Source organism: Leucopleurus acutus, assembly GCF_964270905.1.
Source record: "Leucopleurus acutus genome assembly, chromosome: 1".
In the NCBI taxonomy this organism is placed as follows: domain Eukaryota; kingdom Metazoa; phylum Chordata; class Mammalia; order Artiodactyla; family Delphinidae; genus Leucopleurus; species Leucopleurus acutus.
Genome location: NC_139142.1, coordinates 27,266,865 through 27,293,257, shown reverse-complemented (window position 1 = coordinate 27,293,257; position 26,393 = coordinate 27,266,865). Strand labels below are relative to the sequence as shown.

The following is a 26,393-nucleotide window of genomic DNA, read 5'->3' as shown; positions in this document are numbered from 1 at the left end:
TCCTTCCCCTTGGTACCCGGCAGAATCGCTCATTTCCCCACTCTGGGCTCCCATAGCACAAAGCACTGACTGCATGAAGCTACCTAAGGAGCCCTCTCATCTTGACACTCTCCAGCTCAAACATTTGCCATGGCTCCCTGCTGCAAAAAGCCTTTTGCACTTTTTGGCTGCATCATCCCCTAGGATGAACCCTCCAGAGAACCCTTCCCTCCAATCAAGCCATCCCCAAGCCTTGCCCCAAACTTGGCCTGAAACTCCCCCTTCTCTACGCCCCTGCTCAGGCCAGACCCTCTTCCTGGAACACAGCTCCATGCCTATCTACTGAAATTCTACCCACTCTGCAAGGCCTGGGGTCTCCTGGTGCCCTGGGAGGCTGATGGCTCCCAAACGGTCATGAGAGAAACTTCCCTTGGGGCCCCAGGTTTCCTCTTCCACCCCCTCCCATGCTCTCCAGAGCCAATGGCTTTTGAACAACTTCCATCATATACTCCATAATGTAAATCAGGCAGCAGTTGAACCTTCCATTAATGTCCCATGTGAGTACACATGAAATGTGTCATTGTATGCAGATGAATATATGTACGTTCAGGGGAAGATATAAGGCAGCATATGTGCGTGGGGAGCTGTGTGGGTTTGGAAGTGTGTGGGAATGAATGTGCCTCTGCTTGTGTGAAAGTGGGTGTGTACAGGTGTGTGAATGTGTGTGCACATGAGCCTGTGCAGGAGACCCTGTGCTCGTGTGCCAAAGCATGTGCTTTGTGGGTGTGTGTGTGTACAAGGCATGTGCTCACATCTGCAGGAGAATCTGTCTGTGCATGCAGGTGTCCGTGTCCTGGTGTGCTTCCTTCTGCCCTGCCCACGGGTACTGGGGAAGGCCAAGGCCAGGCAGTGTGCCTTCCATGCGCCACCCACCCCCAACTTCCAGGGGCATGAGGAGGGGGCTGCACACTGCATCCTGACTTTTGACAGAGATAAATGAAGCATTCCTGTGCGGTTGCCCAGCCATAGCAATGAGCAGCTGTGAGAGGCAGGGGTCTGGCCCCATGGTGATCTGGCCCCTGGCCTCCAGCCCTCAGGACCCCTTGTCCCCCACATAGCCAGTAACCAGGACTAGGAGGGCTCAGGAAGGTTCCAGTAAGAGGTAATGGCTCTGTTCTTGTCCCAGGCAATGGGAACCCTCCCTGGGCCTGTGAGAAGCGGCATATATTGGATGCTGGAGGTGGGGACAGTGACAGGGCCAGAGTACCTGGAGAATGCCAGGGCTATGTTCCTCTTTCCTCTGGGGAGTGAACTTTAGAGGAACAACGCAACAGGTTAATAATGCTGAGGGAGCGTCCATCTGTGTGAACCCACTTTAGGTGGAACGAGAAGCTACAGGTTTAAAATGCAGCAAGGAAGCTTAGGCTAGACCGAAAGAAAGAGCATCCTTCATTGACCAAGGCCAAAAAATCTACGTCCGCAAAGATCCCCCAAACAGGATCCAGATCCATCCACGGGTGGTGGAGGGGATCGGAGGCAGGAGACTGGCTGGGTGTCCTCTGCAGCTCTGAGGGGGCCCAGAGGGGAGTTTGGGGAGAGGATAAGCCAGGCGCACTTCTGGACACTGCCCCTAAGATCTCTCCCCTCCTCGTCTCCCGCCAAAACCTTCTTATCCTCCACTTCCTGTTGCCCTCCTCTCACCTCCCAGTGGCTGCCCCAGCCTTGCCCCCAAAGTGGCTTCCTCACTCCCTCCCTGCTGCTCCAGAATTCGGGAAAGAAGCCACAGATTCTCCCAGCAGACCACCCCCAAAGGCCCAGCCCAGTCCCGCCTGCCTGGTCCCTGGAGTGTAGCCCTGGGCCTCCACCCACAGGAACAGTGTTTAGAGGCCCAAACTGGGAGGGGTGCCTCGGGAAGTCAGGGCGCTCTGGGAGGGCAGGGAGAGGGCAGGCCTCGGTGGGCACAGGCTCCCACCAGGGTGGTCCTGAGGGAGCCAAAGCCAACTGAACGTGAGGGCGTGCCCTGGGCCACCACCTCTGTGCTGGGTCCCCCTCCTCTGAGGGGCTTTGGGGCCCCTGCCTTGCCTTTCCTGGTGGCTTCCTCTTGCTCCTGAGGGAGTGGCTGTGGGAGAGGACACGCAGAGGTGCTGGGGAGGGTGTGGAAGGAGGGTGAGTGCCCGCTACACCCTGGGCTCCCCCCTCCTCCTTCTGGAGCCCCCATGCCTTCCCTGGGAGGTCTGACCCAGGCGAGCTCAGGGATGTGGGGAGGAGGTCATTCATCATCGTTATTTATTATTTCTTATGTAACGGGTGTTATGAAACATGGGACCTTGTACCAGGCACGACTGGGAATGTGTGAAAGATGGTCCCTACCAATAAAAGCTCCCCATGGGAATGAACAGGTGGGCCAGGAGCCATCAAGCCGGTTCCTACAGACGAGCCTGGAACGAGGGGCAGAGGCTGGGCTGGGCTCGGCAGGAGGTGGTCAGCCTGCCATGATTGCCTGCTACCTCTGGGAGCCTCGAGGTAGGAAGGGAGCTGGGTTTGGGGCCCCCTGCACCACAGCAGGCTCGGATCAGCTCTGGCTCCAGGGTGGCCTGGGTCACAGCTGGAGTTGTCACAATATTGACCCAGGAGGAGATAACATCCAAAGGGCTTGGAGTCCCAGTCGGATAAGGAGGGGGATGTCGCCGGAAAAGATCCCTGGCCCCCAGGGGGATCAAACTAAATGGGGCTTTAATAGGTCTCTTCCAGCTCAGATTTCATGGGTAATTGGAAGCAGGTCTTGAGTTGAGCAGAGTGGGCTGGCCTAGTGGCCTGCCGGGCGGGTGCCGCCTCCATGTCACCCCACACATCCCACTGAGGCCTCATTAGGGGCTTCTGGACTCCGTTTACTCTGCTTTGGAAGTGCTGCTGTTTTAACCCCTTCAGGAAAAGAAGGTGGATAAGTGGGGAGTCTGAGTTGGCTTGGCGGGGGTGGGGGTAGGAGAAGCATGTCCTGAGCCAGACATGCACCGGGCCTTCATCCATCATTCATTCATTCAACAAACGTACATTAACATTTAAAGCTGGCAATAGCCCTTTAAGTTAGAACCCTTACATTTTTTAATTACAAAAGAGGTACATACGTGGGGACTTCCCTGGCAGTCCAGTGGTTAAGATTCCGCACTTCCACTGCAGGGGCCACAGGTTCGATCCCTGGTTGGAGAACTAAGATCCTACATGCCATGCAGCATGGCCAAAAAAAAAAAGAGGTACCTACTTGTTGAAATAAAATTCAAGTAATATCAAGGTATATTAAGTAAAAATTGCACTCACTGCTCTGTCCCTCCCTTAACTCCCACACTCCTGGATAACCTCTGTCTACAATTTATTGGATGTCCTTCCAGACCTTTTCAATGCATTCTGTGCTACATCCTGCTGTTTTCATTCAACAATGCATCGTCAATATCCCTCTAAGGCAGTAAACAGAGTGTGGATATTCCTCACTCCCATTTTAAAGATGAGAAAACTGAGGTTCAGAACAGTTTAATGGCTGTCCCAGGCTGCACAGCCAGGCCTTATTCTCATCTTGCCACAGCTTCCAGCCCCTTCACTGCAGAGAATGGATATGATGGAGCAGAGACTGGAAAACCCCTGAGGAAGGGCTGGGGTGGGAGAAAGGGGCTGGAGAATGAGAAGGAAACAGCAGGCTAGGGAGGGGTACGGGGTCAGTGCTGTGGTGCCTCTCCTCCAGTGTCCCCCAGGAGCCCATGCTGTACCCATGCTCAGGGTCTTGGGGTGCTGGAGGCCTGGGCTGGGCAGGGCTGGTCACCTGGCAGGGGAGGGGTTTTCAAACCAAACCTAGCAAGAGGGAAGGAAGGATTGTATTTCAGCCCCCAATGTGCCTGGGGCACATACATTCCTAGGCTTGAAGGGACACTTCTCACCTGACACCATTGGTGGGTGCTGGCCACTGCCCCTGCCCACCAGTGCTGACCTGATGGGCCTCCCTCTAGGGCTCCAGCTACCTGGCCTCCAACATATCCTCCTGTGGAGAGGGCGCTGCCCCTTATCCCAGCCAAGGCCCTGAGCAGCCAGGACCAGCTCCTACTCACAGATGGCTTGGGGCACCCCTCAGGGAGGGGACTGACGGGACAGGCAGGTGGGAGGCCAGCCTGGCCTGTGCCTCAGGCTGAAGTTGTAAATAAGACAGGCTCTGAAAAGGTCATGACCCAGAGGCCTCCACACCAGACACCTAGCTTTCCTCCTCCTTGCCTGGGACCTCCAAGGGAGGGAACACAGAGGATGTAGAGGAAAGAAAATATCAAGTGTTCCTCCAGGGCAGCCCACATACTCTCCCCCAGCCGTATGCATGGACGCACACACACACTAACGCAAAAAGGAAGAACTTGGCCGAAGTGTAGCACAACAGCCCATCAGAGATGGCTTAAGGAATGCTGCCTGTAGAAGCAGGGGCAGGGCCGCTGGCCCAAGAGCTCTCTATTCCTCAGACTGTCTGGAAAAATGCTCCCACAAGGACCACCCAGACCTTGAAGGGGATCACAGAGATTCTCCCACAAGGCACTCAGACCAACTGGGGAAGAGGACACCGATTCACTCACTTTGCCAATATCCTTGGCCAACTTACTCTGTGCCAGGCACTATGCTGGGCCTGGGAGTACAGAATGCACCTGCAAGGCTCGACCGGTACCAGGCACCAGTGGGCATATGGGGATGAGGGGCCCTTCCAGCAAGAGATGAGCAGGTCTCTCCACATGGGGTTGGCTGGGCAGTCACTGAGGGGCTGCAGAAGACTCTTTGGCCAAGCTAAGGCCACACCTAGGATGCGGACCCTCGCCCTGGACCCTGCCCCAGCTGGTGCCTGAATAAAAAGAGCTCCGGAAGACCCGTGTCTCCTCCCTGCCCACAACCCACCCACCCCCACAGTTCTGGCCCTGGCTGGGGCCCCAGAAAGAAAATCACCGAGGAGGATTGAATGTCAATTCACAAACTAATCCGATCAGTGCAAACAGCTATAGCACATGCTGTTCCCTGTGCCGTGGCCCCCTCCCCTGCTCCGCAGACCCTGGCGGCTGCTGGCTGACAGGCCCGGCCCCTGCCTGGCTGCGAGGCCAATTACAGCAGCCTTAATCACCATGGTGGCGGCGCGCTAACAACTGTCTGCCCGTCAGTCTCCTTCCCAGGGTGTTGAGGAGGGGGTGACCCCTCACAGCTCTCCTCGAAGGAGCAGGAGTGTGAAACTGGATCCCAACAACAAGCCGGTGGCCGCCGTCCAGGGTAACGCCTGACTCCTCTCGCTGCTTGCTGGTCTCCTGTGTGTTTGCCTGGCTCCTCCTGGCCCCGGGGTGGAGGGCCCACCAGGACAGGCCTGGAGACTGTGCGTCCCCTGAGCACTAACGCCATCGCTCCCTCCCAGTCCCAGTGGTGCTGGGGAGGCAGGCGCTCCCGGCCAACCAGCGCAAATTAGGTGCCTGGACATTGAGGTCTGCTTGGCATTTCCTGTGTTGGCTTTGGCTGGTGAGGCCAGGCCAGTGGGCCGCCCTCTTGACCTGAGCCGAGTCAAATAGGCATGTCCAGAACTCTAGAGCCTACTGACTTCTGCTCTGCGCCCCACAGGGAATCCTGTTCCGGAAAAAAAGATCACCCCTCCCCGCCTGGGTTCCCACTGAGCTGCCTTCCCTTGCCTTGTAGGGTGCTGTGACCGTCCGAGGCCTGGCCGGCCCCCAACCGGCCTCATCTCACTCATGTTCCTCAGGCTAAGGGATGGAGCCCAGGGAATTGGTGGATCTCTGAGCCTTCCAGTGACTCCTGGATGTGGTGAGGCCCCTCTGCCTGCAGGCCAAGGTTGGGGTTCAGTGGGGGGCTCTGAGCACCTCAGATCCCTTGCTCCCATCAGTCTGTGGAATAATTAATTTTCCTAGCTCAAGGCTTGTCCTTTGACTGGACTACAAGGAGCCTTAGGCAAGGAGCCTGCTCTGGGTGTCAGCACCCAGGTTCCAGCTTGAGAACCCACAGGAGCTCCCTTGTCCAACCCCGGAAGGGCCAGCTTCACCTGCAGGCTTCAGCATTGCTGGCTCCGGTTCCTCAGCCCATGTTTTCTTTGGCTTTGCGTCTCTGGGACACCAGATTGTCCAAAACAAGATGACTTCGTGATACTCATTTTCCCAAACAAAAGAGGCTGCAACACAATCAGGTTCTTTGTGTGCAGTGCGGTCCCCAGCTGCTCCCTCTCCAGTTGCCCCCATCCCTGCCCCACCCAGGTTCCCTTGGGGCATAGAGCACTCCCCATTCCCAGTGGCCAGGGGTCTCTGGTCTAGGATTGGACCAGGCTGGGCAGAGAGGGCAGACCCAAATCCCACCCCCATAGACCATCACTGGTCCACAGCCCTTCCCTCTCTCTTCCTTTGGGTGCCAGCAGAGCCCCTGTGAGAAGAAGCAGGAAATGGGAATAGTCTAGAGCAGCGGTCCCCAACCTTTTTGGCACCAGGGACCAGTTTCGTGGAAGGCAATTTTTCTATGGACTGGTGGCAGGTTGGTGGGGTTGGTTCAGGCGGTAATGTGAGCGGTGGGGAACAGCAGATGCAGTTTCCCTCACTCACTGCTCACCTCCTGCTGTGCGGCCTGGTTCCTAACAGGCCGTGGACCAGTACCGGTCCATGGCCCGGGGGTTGGGGACCCCTGGTCTAGAGCACAGGGTCTAGAGTTAGACACCTGAGTACAAATCCCAGCTGTACTACACAGTAGCTGTGTGCCCTGAACAAGGTACCAAATGACTGTGGAACTCACTTGCCTTGTCAGTAAAATGGAGACAATAGAGGTACCTATTGCCTAGGGTTTGTGAGAGGAGTCATTGGGCCTAGCCTATAGTAATCCCTCAAAAAACGGCTATCCTTTTGCGTGGGATTGGCTGAGCAGTCACTAAGGGGTCTGCCAAGGGGTCCTGGGCCAAACTTAGGCCACACCTAGGATGGAGACCCTGAACCCCTACCCCATAGATGCTTCCTTGTTCCCAGGTCGGCTCTGCCCTGCAGTCTCTCTGAGTAGGCTCCAGACCTAGGCTGGCTCTCTCCTGAGTCACTCTACTGCATGGCCATCAACGACTTGGCACCTCAACTGGACAGACGAGCCCAGGGGGCACTCACAGATTGTTGGGTACATGAATCCCTGCTGGTGGAGGCCTCCGTCTTTCTCTAGGGAAAAAGAAGTCATGGACAAGCAGCCTTGGCTCCTCAGGGCCAGGCGCGTGAGTGCTCAGAAATGCGCTAAACACGTGGTGAAGGAAGGAAAAGGCTCTGGATTTCCTACACTGCTCATGGGACACAAAATAGAATGGTTGCCAGGGGCTGGGGGGAGTGGACAGTTACTGTCTAATGGTGCAGAGCTTCAATGTGAGAAGATAAAAAGTTCTGGAGATGGTGATGGTTGCACAAGAATATGAATATAGGGATTTCCTTGGTGGCGCAGTGGTTGAGAATCTGCTGCCAATGCAGGGGACACGGATTCGGGCCCTGGTCCAGGAAGATCCCACATGCTGCAGAGCAACTAAGCCCATGCGCCACAACTACTGAGCCCATGTGCCACAACTACTGAGCCTGTGCTCTAGAGCCCACGTGCCACAACTACTGAGCCTGTGTGCCACAACTACTGAAGCCCGCGCACCTAGAGCCTGTGCTCCACAACAAGAGAAGCCACCGCAATGAGAAACCCGCGCACCGCAATGAAGAGTAGCCCCCGCTCGCCGCAACTGGAGAAAGCCCACACGCAACAGCAAAGACCCAATGCAGCCAAAAATAAATAAATAAATAATTTTTAAAAAGAATATGAATATACATTTAAAAACAAACTTTAAAAAATGGTTAAAATGGTGAATTTTATGTTATGTATATTTTACCACAATTTAAAAGAAACAAGAGGTCATAGAAAATACATCAAAATGTTCTTAATGAATATTTTTGAGTGAAGGGATTACGGGTTGATCTTTATTCTTTTTAGTTTCCGACATTTTGCCCCTAGTAAATGAGATTTTTTGTTTGTTTGTTGTTTGTTTTAAGGAAGCTTGCTTCAGCATCTGCCAGATGTGTGCGGGGGTGGGGTGGGGGGGAGGCTCGGTCCAGCTGCAGTTGGAAGAAATGAGGGGAGAAGCACAGCCTGCTGGGCGAGGGCTGGCTCAGAGCAGGCCCAGGGTCTCCCCTAAGCTCTCGCTCCCCCCTGGCTGGCCTCTTTCTGTGCCTTCCCTTCACACTCTGAGCCTTGCCCAGGGGCCTCTCTGTAGGAACAGTACAGTTGCTAGCCTGAAGGGGCTGTCCCAGCCATAGCGGGAATGCGGGCTCGGGGCTTTCTCAGATGGTCGGTACCCGAGAAGCCTTCCCAGCTGCTGCTCCGCCCCAGCCCAGCTGCAAAAACAACAGCCCATACCCAAAGCCCTGTTATTGCAGCCCAGAGTGTTGCTTCAGTGTGCAGCAGCAGGAGTAGGGATGGGGCCAGTCAGCCCTAAAGAGACCTAGGGAGATGGGAGGTTCTCCTCCTGCTCCGCTGCAGGAAACCTGGCCCCAAGGTGTAGAGGGAAAGGGCTTTGGGAGGCCTGGGGGCTGAGAGCCAACTCTGCCAGTGGCTTCCCTGGCTCCCTGGGGGCTGTGGGGGGTGGTGGTGGAGGGGGGCAGGAAGTCAAGCCACTTGGGAACCCGCTGAGCCAAGCCGTGGGCAGGAGGCGGCACCACCGTGGCTCCCAGGCAGGCCAGGGCCAAGGCTTTCCCACGGGGTGCGCCTGGCCACTGGGCTCCAAGGATGCATCCACCCCAGGCTAGGCTTGTGAGCCCTGGGAGGTTTCCACTCAGGTTTCCCTTCAGGGGGTAGGGGTTGGCAGGGAGATTCCCTTACCCACCCCCCAGCGCCCTCAGTTGTGTGCAGGGCATCCTAGCAAGGCTAGGGCACAGCTCTCAGAGGACTGCCACTCAGCTTTCTCAGCATCAGCTCCAGTCTCATCCTTTGGCTCCTTGTTCATGTGACAGGGTAGGGACACAGAGCTTTATATCCCCAAGATCCTGAAGACCTCAGGGACTGGTGGGAGTCTGGCCCATTTGACCCCTAAAGACCATTCCTCCCACTCTAACATGAAGGGTATAGACGTTGTGGAGTTAGGAGGCACTGTGGAAGTCACTGGAGAAGACCAACCTGGGTTAGAACCTAAGCTCTGTCTCACTGGCTATATGCCTGGGCATGGCATTTAACCTCTCTGAGCCTTGGTGCCCTCCAGTGTAAAATGAAGAAGTTAACATTTACCTTGGAGAGACTTGGACGGTTTCGATGTAATTAATACATAGCCTCTGGCACAACGCAGGTGCTTAGTAAGTGGAGGACACTGTGATTCTTATTACTCAAGCCCTAAGAAGTGAAATTAGCTGAGATTAGAAAGAACTTTCTGGGACTTCCCTGGCGGTCCAGTGGTTAAGAATCCGCCTTCCAATGCAGGGGATGCGGGTTCGATCCCTGGTCAAGGAGCTAAGATCCCACATGCTGCGGGGCAACTAAGCCTGCGTGCCACAACTACTGAGCCCACGTGCCTCAACTAGAGAGCCCACGTGCCACAAACAACAGAGCCCGTGCGCCACAACTAGAGAGAAGCCAGCATGCCACATGAAGATCCCGCGTGCTGCAACTACAACGCAATGCAGCCAAAAATAAATAAATAAATATTTTTAAAACAATAATTAAAAAAAGAAGAAAGAACCTTCTGATCTCAGTACTCAGTTCAGTTCTCCCCATCTGCCGCATTCTGCACAATGTAGACAGCACGCTTGAGAAGCCTCCTTGCCTCTCCTTTTTCCACTCTGGTCAGGAACCAGTTAATCAACCTACCCTCTGCAGTTAGACAATCACTGTCTGTTGTTAAGGATGTTCCTGGCCACAGGCCTCAAACCAGGGATAGAAACTATTCCAGGGAAAGAAGGAGGGGAGCCAGATGGGAGACGGTGGGCCTTGGGTCCCTGCAAGCCACCAGCAGCCTCTGCCCGTAGGTTAGTTGCTAAGTGTCACTTATGCCCCAAAAGTGGTAGGAAGTGCTAGCACCCAGGACCCAGGCTTCCTGACTGGGCTGCCCCATCATGCAAGGTCTGTAGCTGTTCTGAAATACTCTCAGGTAGTTACACTAACTGATTCATTCTTGAAGAGAGGAGTTATAGAAATAAAAGCTAGCATTATTTTTGTCTGGACTATCTGGTCTTCAAAATTCTAAGTACACCAGAATCACCTTTTATTAGAGATTTAAAAAATTCTCTTGATTATGGGTATGGGTATCCAGACCTACTGCTTTAAAGATCAGTAGTAGTACAATGTCTCTGAATCTTTAAGATCACTACCCTTTATCAAACGTCACTGTTATTATCATCTCCACTGACAGATAACATCACTCAGTTTCGGAGGGGCAGACCTAAGATTTCAACTGCGATTTACATGACTTCCAAGCCCAAGCATTTAAACATTTAACATTCCATTACACTGCTACCATAGCTAAGAGGATAACTATGGGCCTTGGTCTCCACATTTTTTTCCCCCAGAATCACAGACTATTTGATTCTGTCTACCTATGTGCTTGGTACAATTCTCACTTAGGATGGACCTGTCAATTGTGGAATAACTGATCTCTTGACCAGAGCCAGCCCACTTCATAGGGGTCTTTAGAGACCAAAAGAGATAAGGAATATGAATATCTTTAACTAAAAGGCAAGATCCTCTAACTGTAAGGGATGCTGCTGCTTATTGAGTCTCCCCTGCTACAGGGGCTATTTTCCAATATGCAATGTGGTGCTTATATTTATTTATATGCTTGATAAATATTTGTTGCCTATTGAATATGTTGTTCTGTGAAGAGCAACTGTTAATACAGTCTTAATAACAATAGTGGTCGTAGTTTCTTCTAATCACACTCTCTGGGACTACCACTGTGTCTGTCAGTAGAATTTCCCTCCAAATTCCTAGCAACGAACCACATTTAAGTGCCAGGGAATCTCAAGAACAGAGCCAGTTTCCAAAAAATATAAATCCACATTTAGACCAAGACTAGCTTCTAGTCTAGCAGAATCAATCAAATAATAATAAACTCCTACCTTAGCTGAGAATAGGGTTGGGTCCCTTGGAGGACAAAAGAGAAACATAGTCAAGGCTCTAGCAACTCAACAATTTAAGCCAAAGGGGAATATGTTGAGAAGTCCAAGGGTGGCTCCACCTTCAGGCTCCATTTGCTCTTTCCCCTCTCGCTCTAGGACTTGGCTCTGCTTACTTCTGCTTCTCCTGGAGCAGTTGCCTGACTTTCTCCTTCAGACAAGCTTTTCTCCATGACGCAGGAAAGCTGGCCATTGATAGTCCACGCCAACTTCCCTAGAGCAGATTTAGAGGAGAGAAACCTGCTGTCTTCCAGGTCTGTATAGCAAATCACAGGGAAGAACTGAATGGCTTTGCAAAACCAGCCATCATGGAAGTGGGTGACTGACTAGACCTGGGTGGTGTGCCATCCCTGCGGTGAGGGGCCATGCTGGGCACCAGGAGACCCTGGGATTGACAGTTTCACCTGAATGACATGGGATGAGGAGGGGCAGTTCCCAAAGGAAAGGGGGTGCAGGGCAGACAAAAACAACAGGTGTCCACTACAATAGCACTTGTTCTCAGGTTGCGTAGAGACATGACTTATCCACCAAAACAATCAGAGAAGGATAAAAACAGTAGTGCATTCACATGCCCAAGCCTTGAGTCAAAGCCCTTCAGGAAAAGGAAGTGATCTGATGGCCTAAAGGAGATTCTTTAGAAAAGGAGAAAGACACAAATATTTTGGTCAGCTTCCCTCCCCCTACTTGAGAATTATCATCATAATCACCTTATTCTCCAAATTAAGTTTGGAAACTGCGATTTGATAATTATGCAGACAATTAGCCAGAATGTTTGAGATTGGGATCCTTTGGGAAAACCTGGAAGATTTGGTCAACATAATCTTACTCATTGAGAGAATGGGCCTGATGAAAGGTTTTTTTCTTTGACTTACAAATAACTTTTCTTTCTGATTATAAATGGGTGTGTTTATTGCAGAAATTTTGGAAAATACAGAACAGTACACAAATGAAAATAAAAACCACTCTTGCATTTGTTAGGACTGGGTGTGACTGCAAGTGAGAGGAACCCCAAGATAACAATGGCTTAAACAGGAGTGAAGTTTATTTTGCTCAAAGCTACACGAAGTCCAAAAGTCCAGGCTGGCATGGGAGTTCTCACGGAGGCCTCAGGATGCCCAGGCTCCTTCCAGCTCACTACTCTGCCTTCCCTGCAGTGAGGCCTGCATCCTCATAATCTAAGCTAGCAGAGCAGAAAGGAAGCAAGAAGAGAAAAGGATAAAGAGGCCAAGGACCCATGACGGCTATCTCCTAGGGAAGGTTCTCATAAGTAGCAACACAACACGTCCATACCATCCCATTGGTAAGAATGTAGTCACATGGCCACATCTACCTGCTGGGAAGACTGGGAAATGTAGTCTTTTTTCTGGGTGGCTATTTGCCCAGGTAAAACCCTATTATCATAGAACAAGGGCTTTTGAGGCAACTAGGGGTCTCTGATAAACCTGTAACCATTAACACCCAGAGATAACCACTGTTAACATCTTGGTATACGTCATTTATACACACATACAAAACCACACACACACCTGCACATAGAAATACAGATATAGGTATATGTAGACATATAGATAATGATACTTGATGTATATGTGTGTGTGTGTGTATAGGTGTGTGTGTGTGTAAGTATATATGTGTATTTTTATAATTTATATGAATAACATATAAATATTTTAAATGAAATTGAGATACCACCAATTATACTATTTTCTCATCCTCCTTTTTTGAAAAATTGCAGACCTTAAATAAATTCTCTTTTATTATCTATTTTAGCACTGAGTCATTTAATAATTACAGTTAGAGTAATGTAATACTTTATGATTTTCTTTTACATACATGTTTTTCCTTTATAAATCCTGGTTCATGAAGTTTTATTTATTTTGAAATCACTGTAGATGCACAGGAGGTTGAAAGCAAGGTACACCAAGGCCCATGCATTCTTCCCCTGCCTCCTCCAATGGTAACATCTTATACAGCAGTGGTACAGTATCAAAGCCAAGATATTGACACTGGTACAGTCCATAGAACTTAGATTTCACTAGTTATACATGGACTCATGTGTAGCCTTACATAACCATCACCACAATCAAGAAACTCAGTTCTACTATGCTTTGTGTCATGCCTTCAGAGCCACACCCATCCCATCCCCCCACTCATCCCTAACTCTTGGCAACCATGAATCCATTCTTTATCTCCATAATTATGTTTTATCATTAATGTTACACAAATGGAATTAGGTAGTATGTATACTTTTGAGATTGGTTTTCACTCAGTGTAATTGTCTAGAGGTTCATCTAAGTTGTTGCATACACCAATAGTTCCTTTTTACTGCTGAGCTGTATTCCACGGTATGCATGTACTGCAGTTTGTTTAAACATTAACCAATCGGAGAACATTTATTTGGGTAGTTTTCAGTTCGGGGCTATCATGAATAAAGCTGCTATGAACATTCATGTACAACTTCCTATTTGGACATAAGTGCTCATTTCTCTGGGATAAATGACCAACAGTGTAATTGCTGGGTTGCATTATAAGTCCATTTTCAGTTTTGAAAGGAACTGCCAAACTATTTTCCAGAGTGATTGAAACTTAACAGTATGTTGTCAACAATCCTCCTTATCATTAAGCACTTCCTATGTCATTAAATATTCTTCTAAAACATGATATTCCATTGCATGGCCATACTATAATTTCCAAACAATTTCCTAATTTTGAATTTTAGGAATATTCTTATTTTTGTGTTATAAATAATACAGTGAAAAATATTGTGGATAAATCTTTGTGCCTATTTCTGATTATTTTCTTAGGATAAATTTTTAGACATAAATATGCTGGTTTAAAGGGTATGAAAAAAAGTTTTAAAGTCTTTTGCTTTTTTTTTTTTTAATTGTCCTATTAAAGGTTTCAATTTACAATCCCACAGCAACATATGAGAATTGGGCAAAGTTTCTAAAAATACTAATATTTCAACATAAACTGCAGTCAAACAGTTGGTATCCTTAATATATAAATATACCTTATAAGTCAACTAGAAAAAATAAATACCCAAAATCAAGATGCTTTGGGCTGCAAATGACAGAAAATTCCAATTAAAATTATATAAGCAATAGAGAAATTTATCACTTCATATAATAAGAAGTCTAAAGGTAGGGCAACTTCTGAATTTGTCGATTTCACACAACTTTAAGAAAAAGGCACCACGATATATAGACTAATGGTGCAGGCTCTGAAGCTAGATTGTTGGGTTTACATCCCAACCCTTCCATTTACTGAGTGTGTGACACTGAGTAAGTTACTTATCTTATTTATGCCTTAGGTTCCTCTTTTGAAAATGGTTATATTAATAGTATCTGTCTCAAAGGATTGTTTTAAGGATGAAGAGTTAATATATGTAAACTATCCATTAAGTATTGACATTATCAAGAGTCTAGGTTCTTTCTGTTTTTCTGTTCTGAAATCCTCAGAATGTTAACATTATCCTCAGTCTTAAGACCTCATCGTCACAAGATAGCTGCATTAACTCTAGGAATCTCATCCAAGAAGTCCAGAAATAGAAGAGATTACGTAGTCTGTTTCTTTCTTAAGAACAGGGAAATCTTTCCAGGAAGTCCCAAACAGATTTTCCTTACATCTCACTAACTAGAAAGTGTGTTATTCTACACCAATCTGTAAAAAAAAAAAAGTAGAATGGAATTACTATGATTGGCTTAGACCAATCAGGATTTATTTATAAGCTAAAACCACCTTCCCTGTGGGTAGAAACAAAACAAAATCAGTTATTTTTAACAAGGAAGGGAAAAATGGATATTGAATGAACAATCAGAATGTCTGCTATACATCATATTAGAAAAATGGGCAAACCACATGCACCAGTAATTCATAAGAGAAGCAATGCAAATGGTAAATAAACATGAAAAAGGCTCATCTTGATTACTGAGCAAAGGAATGAAAATTAAAAGGAGTTTCTGTATTTTCTCTACCAATTTGGCAATGATGAAAAAGAATGATAATCATCTACAGTAGTGACAAATATATAAGATGCCTAGGAATAAATTTTATACACAAGATGTGCAAGACCTAAATGGAGAAAATTTTAAAATTTTACTGGACAACATTAAAGAAGACCTAAATAAGAAGAGATATACACCACGTTCATGGATAGTAAGACTCAGTATCTTAAAGATGTCAACTGTCCTCAAATTGATATAGAGGTTTAAAGCAATGTCAGTCAAAATCTCAATACAGTGTTTTGGGTTTTTTTTTGAGAAATAGACAATTTATTTCTAAAATATATATGAAAGAGCAAAGGCCCAAAACTAGTCAGGACACTCTTAAAGAAAGGAATATGGTAAGGGAGTTTTTCTTACCAGAGAGCAAGACTTTAAAAAAAATAAGACAGTAATAATTAAGATAATGTAATACTGCCTCAGGGATAAGCAAATTTAGCAATGGAACAAAATACAGGGCCCCAAAACAGACTCACACAATATACAAACTTCACATAGTACAATGGTAGCACTGAAAATCACTGAAGAAAGAATGGAAAAAGAAAATAAAATTGGATCCCAGCTCTTACCCTACATAGAAAGTAATTCAAAATTATGTGTAAAGGCAATTTTTAAAATACAGGAGATTATCTTTATGCCTTTAGATTAGGGAAGGATTTTCTAAATAAAACACAAAAAGCATTAACTATAAAAGACAAGATTGATACATTTAATCACATTAAAATCAAGAACTCTGTTCAAAGACATCTCAAAGTGAGTAAAAAGACAAGCCATAAACTAAGAAAAAAATTAGTATTCAGAATATACAAGGAACGCCTACAAATCTATTAGAAAAAGATTTTTTTTTAACCAAAAGCAAGTAGGTAAAAGACACAAGTAGATATTTCACAAATCAGAAAAAACACACGGCCAATAAACATATGGAAAAAGAAAAAAAAGAACAACCTCATTAGTAATCAGGAAAACAAATTAAGATTCCAATGATATATCCTTTTATATCCACCTGATTCCATCCCCACCCCCCAAAATAGTTGATAATACCAAGTGTTGGTAAGCTAGAACTCTTTAAGCCCTACTGGAGGGAGCATAAATTGATTTAACCACTTTGGAATACTAGCACTATTTGTAAAGTTGAATGTTCACATAGCCTATGACCCAGCTGTTCCACTTGTAGGTATGCCAAGATATACAAAAGAATATTTATAGTTTATATTCTCTCACCCCCCAAAAAGATTGGAAACAACCCAAATATCTGTTGAAGGAAAATGAATACATAAATTGTGGTATAGTCACATGATGGAACATTACACAGCAGTGCAAACAAGAGAACTACAGATACATATAACAAGATGGATGAATTTTAGCAACGTCATGCAAAGTAAAAACAGCAACTTGTAGAAGATTACATTATAATACCATTTGTAAAAAAACTCCAAAACAAGCAAGATTAATCACTATGTTGTTTAGGAATTGTAAATATAAATTATTTTTTCATAAAGCAAAGGAATATCAATCAAAATTTAGTTTAGTGGTTATCCTTGGGTGTGGTCGAAGGCAGGGAAATGGGTTAGGAAAAGAGTACACACATTGATGTGATGGTACTGGCAGTATTCTAGGTGTTTTTTTAAAAATATCACAAATTATTTATGTTTTAAAATTGTGGTAAAATACACATAACATAAAATTTACCATTTTAACCCTTAAGTGTGCAGTTCAGTGGTATTAAATGCACTTACATTGTTGTACAATATAAATGCACATCCATCATCAACTATCCATTTCTAGAATTCCTTTCATCTTGTACAACTGAAACTCTGAACATTAAACAATAAACCCTCCCTCGAGCCTCTGACCACCACCATTCTACTTTCTGTGTCTATGAATTTGAGATTTTTAGTTTTCAAGTTGACAGATGGGCCCATGGGTGTTCATTTTGTTGTCAAGTTTCATAACTTGCATATACATACGCACATATTCTTTTGTATGTATAAAATAGTATGTACCTTATTTTTTAACGGCTTTATACCTGGAAAAATAATGACAATATCCAAAACTGGCCAGAACATAAGTGCCAGCAAGCATGTAAACTCATAGAATTTTTTGGACATTTTAAACTTAACACACAGTAAAATTGACAAATATTTTATGGCTTTTGGGAGCTACTATGTTTTCAATCTTGGTTTCTGATTATTCATCAGTAGTATACAGAAATATGATAAATTTTTGTGTGTTGACCTTGTATCCTTGCTAAATTCATGTATTAGTTCTAGGAGGCTTTTTCTTATTATTGTTGATTCTTTGGGAATTTCTATGTAGACAATGATGTTTTCTGTTAATAGCGACAGTTTTCTTTCTTTCCAGTCTGTATGTTTTTAAAATTTCTTTTTCTTGCCGTATTGCACTGGCTAGATCTTTGAGTATAATATTAAATAGGAGTAGTGAGAGTGGACATCCTTGCCTTGTTCCTGATCTTAGAGAGAAAGCAGTCTTTCACCATAAAGTATGACGTTAGGTATAGGATTTTGTAGATGTCCCTTGTCATGCTGAAGAATTTCCTTTCTATTGCTAGTTGTCTGAGAGGTTTTGTGGTTTTTTTTTTATATTCAATGGCTGTTGATTTTTGTCAAATGCTTCTTGCATCAATTGATATGATCCTGTGGTTTTACTTTTCAGAATATTAATATGGTTTCTCAAATTGATTTTTGAATATTAAAACAGCTTTGCATTCCAGGTTTAAATTCTACTTGATAATTATGCATTAATCTTTTATGTATTGATGGATTTTGTTTGCTAATAATTTGTTGCAGATCTTTGTATCTGCATTCATGAGGGACACTGGTCTGCAATTTTCTTTTCTTGTACTATCTTTGTCTGATTTTCGTATTGATACATTTTTTTGGAGGGCAATTTGTCAACTGTAACAGCAGTCTTAGAAATGTGTGTGCCCAAGGACTTCACTTCTAAGAATTTATCTTAAGGAAATAATTAGAGATTCTCATTACACACAGACTTTGGGTTCAGACACACCTGGATTTAAATATAAACGCATCCCCTTACTAACTGCTTAAGTTCTGTGCTCTGTTTCCTGATCTGTAAAATGAGGATAAGAGGACCTACCTCACAGAGATGCATTAGATGAGACAATTCACACACAGTATCCAACACCTAGTAAGCTTTAGGTAAATGGTAGCTCTTGGTGTTATGTTATACTCTCTAGTCTCTGTAGTCCAGATGGAAGGATATCATCTTTGCTCCCATATTAACTCCCACTTTGAATCTCCTTATTGGTGGGTATTCGATCTCCTCATCCCCGATTCCTCTGTCTTATATTATGCGTGCTAGACATTTAAAAGAAAAGGGCAAAGGCAAACAAACAAACAATATATATATTGTCCCTGCCGTCAGGGAGCTCAATCTATTAGAAAGACAGAGGCGCAAACGAACCAGTAACACGCAGTGTAACAGCATTATAATGGGGCGTCGGCCCATGGGGTAGCTGACCCTGGACGCACACTCTGAGCGTCTGTATCTGGAGGCTGGGCCGTCACCGGAGCTGAGGAACCGGGAAAGAGGGCGGCAACTTTTCCAGCGTAGCCTCTGGTAGTGGTGGGGGGCGTTCAGACTGGCTGTTTCCACAACTGGTCTAGCCACCCTCTTGAGGCCTCACTTGCAAGGTCTTCAGCGTCTGAGGAGGCAAGAAAGGTCACTTCCGGTCCTCCAACCTCGGAGGCGCGCGGACGCTCGGCCGTAACTGAACAACTCGAGCTCCAAGTCTCTGATTGGCTCTGGCAGGTGGGGGGGCGGGATGTGGCAGCGAGGGGCGTGGCCCTGCCGTCTCCCAAACTGGAGTCTTCCTCGCAGAGCGGAAGCCGACCTCTCCTGCCCCGGAAGTGCAAGTCTGGAGGTCGTGCAGGTGTGGATTCCGCCGGCGAGGCGGGTTTTTTCGAGATGCCGGGGGCTGAGGCCAAGGGCTCGGAGTTGTCCGAGAGGATCGAGAGTTTCGTAGAGGCACTGAAGCGGGGCGGCGGGCGGCACAGCTCCGAGGACATGGCCCGGGAGACCCTGGGGCTGCTGCGCCGGATCATCACGGACCACCGCTGGAGCAATGCAGGTGAGGCAGGCCTAGCTCCATCGCCTCCCTCGCCACTTTCCGTTTCCTATCCCCGGGCGGAAAGTCGCCCAGGCCCCACCGCGCCCTTGCCGCGCTTACCCTCTCTCTTTGGACGACAGGGGAGCTGATGGAATTGATCCGCAGAGAAGGCCGGAGAATGACGGCCGCTCAACCCTCAGAGACCACTGTGGGCAACATGGTGCGGAGAGTGCTCAGGATCATCCGGGAGGAGTATGGCAGGTCAGGCCCACGTCCTGGGCCGGGGGTTGGACCCAGTGACGCTTTTTACATGGAGCCTTTATTGGAGCTGAGCAGCTGTTGTTACCTTAATGACCACATCTCTTCCCCACCTCCCTCTTTGGGTCTTGTTGCCTCCATAGACTCCACGGACGCAGCGACGAGAGCGATCAGCAGGAGTCCCTGCACAAACTCTTGACATCCGGGGGCTCGAGCGAGGATTTCCGCTCCCATTATGCTCAACTCCAGTCCAACATCATTGAAGCAATTAATGAGCTGCTTGTGGAACTGGGTGAGTCCTGATCCCTAGGTGGACAGGACAGGTGGCAGGCAGATGAGGGAACAGAAGACCCTGGAAGTTGTCATCAGCAGAGATGGGAGATTACCAGTCCTCTGGTGCTCGAAAGTTTGCCCTCATCCTGATTAGGAAGGGTTGGAATAGGTGGCAGACTAAGATAACCCTCTTTACATTTCCTTACAGACTAACCCCTTATCGACTGCAGATCTGCTGTGGCGGAGACTCTATTTGGGAAGAGCTTTATTTTTATTTTAAAGAAGATGAACCCCCGAAAACCACAGTTGATAGACCCTCCTTCACTAAACTTCCTCTTGAATTTTTATACAGACACACATACACATATACATACACATACACATAGGCCACCTTCACCCACTTGTCTGTGTGACTCAGGAGAACTGTAGATACTTATTGCAATCAGCGTTCCCAGGGGAGGAAGAAGCCGAGTCTGTCTGTGCACTGAGCTGCTGCTTCCAAATCCACCCCCCCACCCCACCCCCAGTTTTTCTACCGTGGCCTCCCTGTCAGTTGGAGGTGTTGTGGCCACCTTTTGGAGGAGGAGTTCTTTGGGGGGAAGCTCTGTTTACCCCACGCTCAGCACTTTAGAATTTCCCAAATTGGACCATTTCTTGCCTAAATTCATTGTCTTCAAAGTCAATTGTAAAGAGCTGGTGTTGGGACCCGGCAGGGGCACAGGGAGTAAGTTGATGAATAGGGGTGCTGCTGGGCAAGAGGGTAGGCTGAGAACTTGGGAGATGGAAGATCGTGGAGGAGCAGGGCTTTTAAGGAAAGGTGACATTCCACATTAAGTCCATTGACCACGTGTTACCAGGGTCTGCTAGGTGGGCAGTCTAGAGAAGGGTGCACATCCCTTTCTGTTTTCTGTAGTGTCTGTCTGTGTTGTAGCATAGCAGTGTCATATTTTTCTTGAAAAACTGGCTTCTTGCAGAAGGGACAACGGAGAACATCGCAGCCCAGGCTCTGGAGCACATCCACTCCAATGAGGTGATCATGACCATTGGCTTCTCCCGAACAGTGGAGGCCTTCCTCAAAGAGGCTGCCCGAAAGAGGAAATTCCATGTCATCGTGGCAGAGTGTGCACCTTTCTGTCAGGTACGGGGACTGCTGGAGTTGCTAAGAAAAATTTAAAATAAGGAGAGAATAAAGGAGGGGTAGGTGGGCTCCATGCCATCTTTGAATTGATAAGCAAGGCACAGTGAGAAGACAAAGTAAAACACTAAGGGAATTTTCAAGTTCATCCTGTTAACATTCTTAAAATTGGTTTAGGAAAGTTGGGTGACATATTTTTCATACCATATAAAGAAAGAAACCTTTGTTTTTAACCTTCAAGACCCAGTTTAGATATCATCTCCTCTGGGAAACTGTTTTTCACGGCTGTTCTTCTGCCCCTTCTCCCCAACCCTTCCAATAGTAAATGAATCAATTCTAGCTCTATACTACTTCCTACTTCAGTACCTCTATTATTATATCTATTACTGCATGTTAGAGGTTTTTTAAATATATATATATATATAAAAAGTTTTATATATATATATGTCTCTCCTAAAAACTCCTTGAGAGAGTCAGTGGTATTCACTTCTGTAAAATAAAGGCTCAATAAATGTTTTCATAGAACTGGGTAAAAAAAAAAAAAAAAAATAAGAAAGTTGGGTGAGCTGCTAGGCCCAAGAAAAAAATAAATATTGGTTGTTTTAGGAATCAAAATAGGGTAAATTACCTTGAGGATGACTGATGCTTGGTCTAACCTCACTCAATCTTTCGGTAAATAATAGGTCTCCAAAAAAGGTAGTATGTAAGGATACAAGGAGGTTGTAAAATAATGAGCTAGGATCTGTCTTGTCAGCTCTGCTGCATTATGCAAGCAAGTCATATTTCCAGTTTTGTGGCTGTCCTGGTGCTGCTGGGGAGTAATAAACATTTATTAGAGTCCCCTGGGCTTCCTCCTGCTTCCCAGAGAATACCTACCAGATGAGTTAGTTATCTGTTGGAAATTGCGCGTTGGATATACCCAGTATCACAGAATCCCCAGAGCTCTTTCATTCTCTCTCACTCTTCCTCCCAGCATCAGCCTTTCTCTCCTATTGCAGGGTCATGAGATGGCAGTCAATTTGTCCAAAACAGGTATTGAGACGACTGTCATGACGGATGCTGCCATTTTTGCTGTTATGTCAAGAGTCAACAAGGTGGGTGTATTTGGGTTATAGTGTGTCGAATTCATGAAGATTATACTTCTAAAATGTTGGTTCTCCACCCCCACCCCACCCCCAATATCCATGAGAAGGGAGGAAAGTTTCTAGCACCTTTTAAAAATATATACATGGGCCTTTTTAATCTATTAACTGATTTTGTTTCCCCCTTTATCTGAATCATTATTCCTCACTTGGAGGAGCCTCATTTTGTTTAAAGCATTGAAAAGAATTAAGTGGGACTAAGGTAAGTGTGTCAGCTGCTAGGGATCTGGTAAAGGGCTGCTCACTTCTGCTCAGAGAGCTTGGCGGTGGTGGATGGTGGAAGAAAGGCTCCCTGCTTCTCAGGAGGTATGAAAGATAGATTTCCAGGAAAGACAGGGCTAAGAACAGTGGATATTGCAGTTTCCTGTCCTGTACTATGTTCATTCTTCCTTTGCGAACCCACTTTTATGCTAGAACTTGTGGTCTGAGCCTAGACTCCCTTTCCCTTGGGTGTACCAGCGTGTGACCCCCCAGTACACCAAGACTGAGGCTGAGCATTCCGGCTCTTGTGCCCAATGGCCTGTTTAGGGCTCTATTCCTAGGATGGCTAACATTTTCTTTCCTGTCCCAAAGGTGATCATTGGCACAAAGACCATCCTGGCCAACGGTGCCCTGAGAGCTGTGACAGGAACTCATACTCTAGCACTGGCAGCAAAACACCATTCCACCCCACTCATCGTCTGTGCACCTATGTTCAAGCTTTCCCCACAGGTATGTCTGTCTGTCTCCATCTGCTCTCTCGTCTGTCTCTAGCCAACAGAAGGAAGTCAAGGTGTAGGTCTGAACTGTGGGCCTTCAACCTTCTCACTCTGGGGCTTCTCTTTGTCTGCATTTACTCAATGGATTAGACCCAGTGGAGGCTGGAAAAAGCCACAGAAGTCTTGATCCAGGAAAAGCCATTGATAGTTACAACCTGTCAGCTTCAGGAAGTCAAAATTGTAAGGTCAGGACAATACGCAGTTGGGGAAGGCCCTTTGTTTACATTGCCACCACTCGCTGACACCATTTCTGAAAATGCCAAGTAAGTTGAAACTAGAAACATAGAATTGGTTTTATTTGTTCCAGGGACTGTCCTCTGTAGCCTGAATACAAGAAGTTACTAAGTGAAGAGCAGTTTCACCAGTGATAGAAACTACTTGCTTTGAACATATCAGCCTATCTATAGGTGTCTACTTTTTTAAAAATTGAGGTGAAATTCACATAACATACAATTAACCATTTAAAGTTGTATAGTTCAGTGGCACTTACCACATTCACAGCATTGTGCAACTACCACTCTCTAGTTTCAAAACTTTTTCATCATCCCAGAAAAACACTCTGTACCTATTGAGTAATCACTCCCTATTCCTCCTTCTCCCCATCTCCTAGTAATTGCTAATCTGCTTTCTGTCTCTATGGATTTGCTTATTTTTGATATTTCACATAAAAGGAGTCATACAACATGGACCCTTTTGTTTCTGATTTCTTTCACTTAGCATAATGTTTTGGGGCTTCATCCGAGTTGTAGCACAGTACTTTGTTCCTTTTTGTGGCCAAATAGTATTCCATTGCATGGATATACCACAATTTAATTATCCATTCATCTGTTGATAAGCATCTGAGTTATTTCTACCTTTTGGCTTTTGTGAATAATGCTGCTGTAAGCCTTTGTAATCAAATGTCTGTGGATGTATGTTTTTTATTTCTCTTGGGCGCATACCTAAAAGTGGAAGTGTCAGATGAGCTGACACTCTCTTTTTTTTTCTTTTTCCCTAATTCTTTTCTTTTTCCCTAATTCTTTTCCAGTTCCCCAATGAAGAAGATTCATTTCACAAGTTTGTGGCTCCTGAAGAAGTCCTGCCTTTCACAGAAGGTACAGAAGTTGCTTGAATGTATGCGGCACACGCGCTTGTGTGTTTTGGGTTTTTGTGTATGTGTGTTTTGGGTTTTTGTGTATGTGTGTTTCGGTCTTTTGGTTTTGGTTTTGGTGGCCAATGGGATTGAATGCCGTCAGGTTGTGGTTTTTTTTATCATACTTCTTGTGGGGACTGTTCTCTTTAGCAGCTTAGAGTGCTTGGGGTCCTGATCTCGTCGATGTTCATTTTCTTCTAAAACTAATATATTTTAGCTGCGTTATTGGGGCCATGGCGGGTTGGATCACCCAGCACTGACTGGGTTTGGCCTTGAAAGTTCTTTGAGACACAGGCGACAACCCAATGAGAAAATGTTCTTGTTTTCGGCTGCTGCAGGGAGTCATTCTGGTAACGTGACTGCCAAAGAAAGCAGGCTCTGAAATGTTACTTCTGAAACTCGCCTGTAGCCTGGATACCTTTGTGTGTTGAGGTCCATTTCTCTCACATATTCTGAAGGCAGCTTTGCTCAGTGAGCCTGCTGCCTCGTCAACAGTTCGCGTGGGCTTTAACACCCTCCTGGAGCAAAGCATAGTACTCGGGGTGCTGATTCTTCTTGGAAATTGAATAACTTCACCAAACATTCATTCTTTCAAGAAATATTTATGACTATTGAGTACCCACTGTGTATCCAACACTATTTCAGGCACTAGGGATATAACAGTGAATAACATAGATAGGCCCTGCTCCCCCAGAGTTTACGTTATGTTGCAAAAGACAGACAAGCGTATGTCAGGTCATGGGATGTTTTAGGAAGAAAACAAATACGAAGGATGAGATGGAAAGTGACGAGGGGACTACCTTAGTCCGGGGAAGGGACTTAATGAGATGGCATTTCAGCTGAGTCCTGAAGGAATACAGCCTGCTATGTGAAGATGAAGGAAAGAGTTTTCCAGGTGTTGGTGCAAAGGGCCTGATTTAGGTACATGCTTAGCCAGTTGGAAGAACATGGCCATGTGGCTAGAGAGTAATGAGCAAGAGAGAGAGTAATATGAACTATAATTAGTGTAGTGTGGTGGCGAGGGGCCAGATCTTGAAGGTTGCAATCCCAAATTTGAATATTATTCTAAGGGTTATCTATGGAAAGGCATTAGACAGTTATAAGCATAGGGTGTATCATGATCTGAAGTCATCTCTTCTGGTTTGTATGTTGCTGCAGTTTCCCTTCCTTGGGGTGGCGAGTGTACTTGCATTACTGAGCCTAGAATCTATAAGATACTTAATTATTAGAACAGGAGCCTTGGTTTTATCTTTTGCTCATGTGATTACCTTTCAGGGGACATCTTGGAGAAAGTCAGTGTTCATTGCCCTGTGTTTGACTACGTTCCCCCAGAGCTCATTACCCTCTTTATCTCCAACATTGGTGGGAATGCACCTTCCTACATCTACCGCCTGATGAGTGAGCTCTACCATCCTGATGATCATGTCCTATGACCACCACTCGTCCTAAGCAGAAGCTGCTTAGGCAAACACAGAATGGAGTGGAGACTCAGTGCCACGGCTGAAACACATCTTCCTTGTAATGGGGGAGTGATCTGGAGTCAAGCTGAGAAAACTTGATACTGATACTGTTCCCCACCGTTTCAGTCATCCTATAACCAGGATGCACATCCAGGACGATTTTTTGCCTTTCAGGTCTGAACAGAGCAGCAGGGCTTGACCTATTGATTTTGGAGCCTCTTAGTGACTTGGGGCGTCTGTTTCAGGAACTTAAACTTTCTGGTTCAGTGGTGTGTTAAACACAACACTGCAGACCTTGCTGGGCTACAGGTTTTTGCTCAGAAATGACTACCACGCCTTTTCTGAGGCTGTGCCAATAAAGGCTGCTCGAAGGTTCCTGAGTTGGTTTATTTACTGTCCTGCTCTGACTGAAGCGCCTGCAACAGCAGCAGCAGAGCCCTTTGGTGTTTTCATAGAGGGCAATAATCAGAGGTAACAGCCTAAAACAGAAATGCAGATGAAAGTATTTATGATTCCTTTATAATTGACTGGAATTCATCCCAAACAACTTGTTAATAATCCAAGACAGTGGTTCCAAAATCACTGATCATCAGAATCATCTGGGAGTTTGAGAAAATATACAATCCCAGACCTACTGCATCTGATCTCTGGGATGGCACATGGGAATCTGCTTAGAGTGCCCCAGAAAAGGACGCCCTCATGTACTGTTAATAGGACTGTAAATTGGTACAACCTTTTCCAGGGCAATTTTGAGTCTTCTAGAATTATTTTTACAAGCACACAAAGACACAGACAAGAATGTCCATTGTAGCAGCTGTAATGTCACAGCCTAAGTGTCCAGCAATATAGCATTTTGTATTCTGTTAGTTAAAAACAAGACAGGTTTTAAAATAAGTATGATGTACCGTGGAACATTATGTATACACTGCAACAGAGGTTTCTAAGGGTGGCTTGAGATCAGTGTCTGGATTAGACATTTTAGATGGTTCATCTAGTATTTAAT

At 46.1% G+C, this 26,393-nt stretch overlaps 1 protein-coding gene across 1 annotated transcript; it reads left to right on the top strand.

The window, feature by feature from the left end:
• The first annotated feature begins 19,027 nt into the window (after nt 1-19,027).
• On the top strand, nt 19,028-25,756 carry EIF2B2 (eukaryotic translation initiation factor 2B subunit beta). Its single transcript, XM_082837849.1, has 8 exons — nt 19,028-19,253; nt 19,373-19,493; nt 19,634-19,782; nt 20,738-20,901; nt 21,897-21,992; nt 22,614-22,751; nt 23,826-23,892; nt 25,206-25,756. The coding sequence occupies exons 1-8, from the start codon at nt 19,091-19,093 to the stop codon at nt 25,361-25,363; spliced, it is 1,056 nt and encodes a 351-aa protein (XP_082693975.1). The 5' UTR covers nt 19,028-19,090; the 3' UTR covers nt 25,364-25,756.
• The last annotated feature ends 637 nt before the right edge of the window (nt 25,757-26,393 follow it).